This window comes from Buceros rhinoceros, unplaced genomic scaffold (genome assembly GCF_000710305.1).
Source record: "Buceros rhinoceros silvestris isolate BGI_N320 unplaced genomic scaffold, ASM71030v1 scaffold1174, whole genome shotgun sequence".
In the NCBI taxonomy this organism is placed as follows: Eukaryota; Metazoa; Chordata; class Aves; order Bucerotiformes; family Bucerotidae; genus Buceros; species Buceros rhinoceros.
Genome location: NW_010408564.1, coordinates 10,234 through 12,080, shown reverse-complemented (window position 1 = coordinate 12,080; position 1,847 = coordinate 10,234). Strand labels below are relative to the sequence as shown.

General features: G+C 49.4%; 1 protein-coding gene across 1 annotated transcript in view; it reads left to right on the top strand.

Moving 5' to 3' along the window:
- Positions 1 to 670: 670 nt before the first annotated feature.
- The window catches only part of LOC104492341 (NXPE family member 3-like), a gene marked incomplete at its 3' end in the record, with an annotated part of 8,661 nt that continues 7,484 nt past the window's right edge, over positions 671 to 1,847 (top strand). The window contains exons 1-2 of the mRNA XM_010134887.1: positions 671 to 817; positions 903 to 1,104. Coding sequence (XP_010133189.1) covers positions 671 to 817; positions 903 to 1,104 — 349 coding nt within the window. The remainder of the gene's footprint in view (positions 818 to 902; positions 1,105 to 1,847) is intronic.

Below are 1,847 nucleotides of genomic sequence, written 5' to 3'. Positions count from 1 at the left end.
GCTGGACAGTCCTCAAGAAGGAAATTCTCAAAGCTTGGGAGCAGGCTGTCTCAGTGAGCTGTAACACAAGCTGGTGGGGTTAGAAGACTGGCCTGGCCGAATAGAGAGCTTTGGCTGGAGTACAGGAAGAAAAGGAAACTCTGTGGCTTATGGAGGAAAGGGCAGGCTACTCAGGAAGACTTGTAAGGTTCTTGTGAGGCTGTGCAGGGAGAGGATTAGGAAGGCTAAAGCCCAGCTTGAACTTAGCCTGGCCATCACAGTAAGGGATAACAAAAAATGTTTCTATAAATACCTCACCCACAAAAGGAGAGCTGAGGGGCATCTCCACCCTTCGCTGGATGCAGGGGGAACAAGCAACCAAGATTGAGGCTGTGCAGGGAGAGGAGTAGGAAGGCTAAAGCCCAGCTTGAACTTAGCCTGGCCATCACAGTAAGGGATAACAAAAAATGTTTCTATAAATACCTCACCCACAAAAGGAGAGCTAAGGGGCATCTCCACCCTTCGCTGGATGCAGGGGGAACAAGCAACCAAGATTGAGAAAAAGGCTGAGGTACTAAATGACTTCTTGGCCTCAGTCTTTAATAGTAAGATCAACTCACTGAGTACTCGACCTCTTGAATGAGAAGACGGGGGTGAAGAGTGGAATGAAGCCCCCATAATCCATGAGGAAATGGTCAGAGACTTATTCAACCACTTAGATGCACACAAGTCTATGATGCCAGAAGGGATCCATCCAAGAATTCTGAACGAGCTGGAGGAAGTGCTGGAGAGGATTAGGAAGGCTAAAGCCCAGCTTGAACTTAGCCTGGCCATCACAGTAAGGGATAACAAAAAATGTTTCTATAAATACCTCACCCACAAAAGGAGAGCTAAGGGGCATCTCCACCCTTCGCTGGATGCAGGGGGAACAAGCAACCAAGATTGAGAAAAAGGCTGAGGTACTAAATGACTTCTTGGCCTCAGTCTTTAATAGTAAGATCAACTCACTGAGTACTGAAGGGATCCATCCAAGAATTCTGAACGAGCTGGAGGAAGTGCTGACCAAGCCACTTTCCATGATTTACCAGCAGTCCTGTCTGATGGGGATGTACCAATCGACTGGAGGTTAGCCAGTCAGTACACGGCATGTACAGGACAACCAGGTGATAAGGCCCAGTCAGCATGGGTGTATGAAAGGCAGCTCCTGTTTGACGAACTTGATCTCTTCCTATGACAAGGTGACATGTTTAGTGGATGAAGGAAGAGCTGTGGGTATTGTTTGCCTGGACTTTAGTGATGCCTTTGACACTTTTTCCCACAGCATTCTCCTGGAGAAACTGGCTGCTCATGGCTTGGATGAGTGTACTCTTCATTGGATAAAAACCTGACTGGATGGTTGGGCCCAGAGAGTGGTGGTGAATGGAGTCAAATCCAGTTGGCAGCTGGTCACAAGGGATGTTTCCCAGGGCTCGGTATTGGGGCCTGTTCTCTTCAACATCTTTACTAATGATCTGGATGAGGGGATTGAGTGCACCCTCAGTAAGTTTGCAGGTGACACCAAGCTGGGTGGGTGTCTTGATCTCCTTGCAGGTCAGGAGACTCTACAGAGAGATCTGGACAAGCTGGATCGATGGGCTGAGGCCAATGGTATGAAGTTCAAAAAGACAAAGCACCAGTTCCTGCACTTGGGTCACAACAACCCCCTGCAGTGCTATAGGCTTGGGGAGGGGTGGCTGCAAAGCTGCACAGCAGGAAGGGTCCTGGGAGTGTTGGTCAACAGCCAGCTGAAGGTGAGCCAGCAGTGTGCCCAGGTGGCCAAGAAGGCCAAGAGTGGCCTGGCTTGTATCAGCAATAGTGTGGCCCGCAGG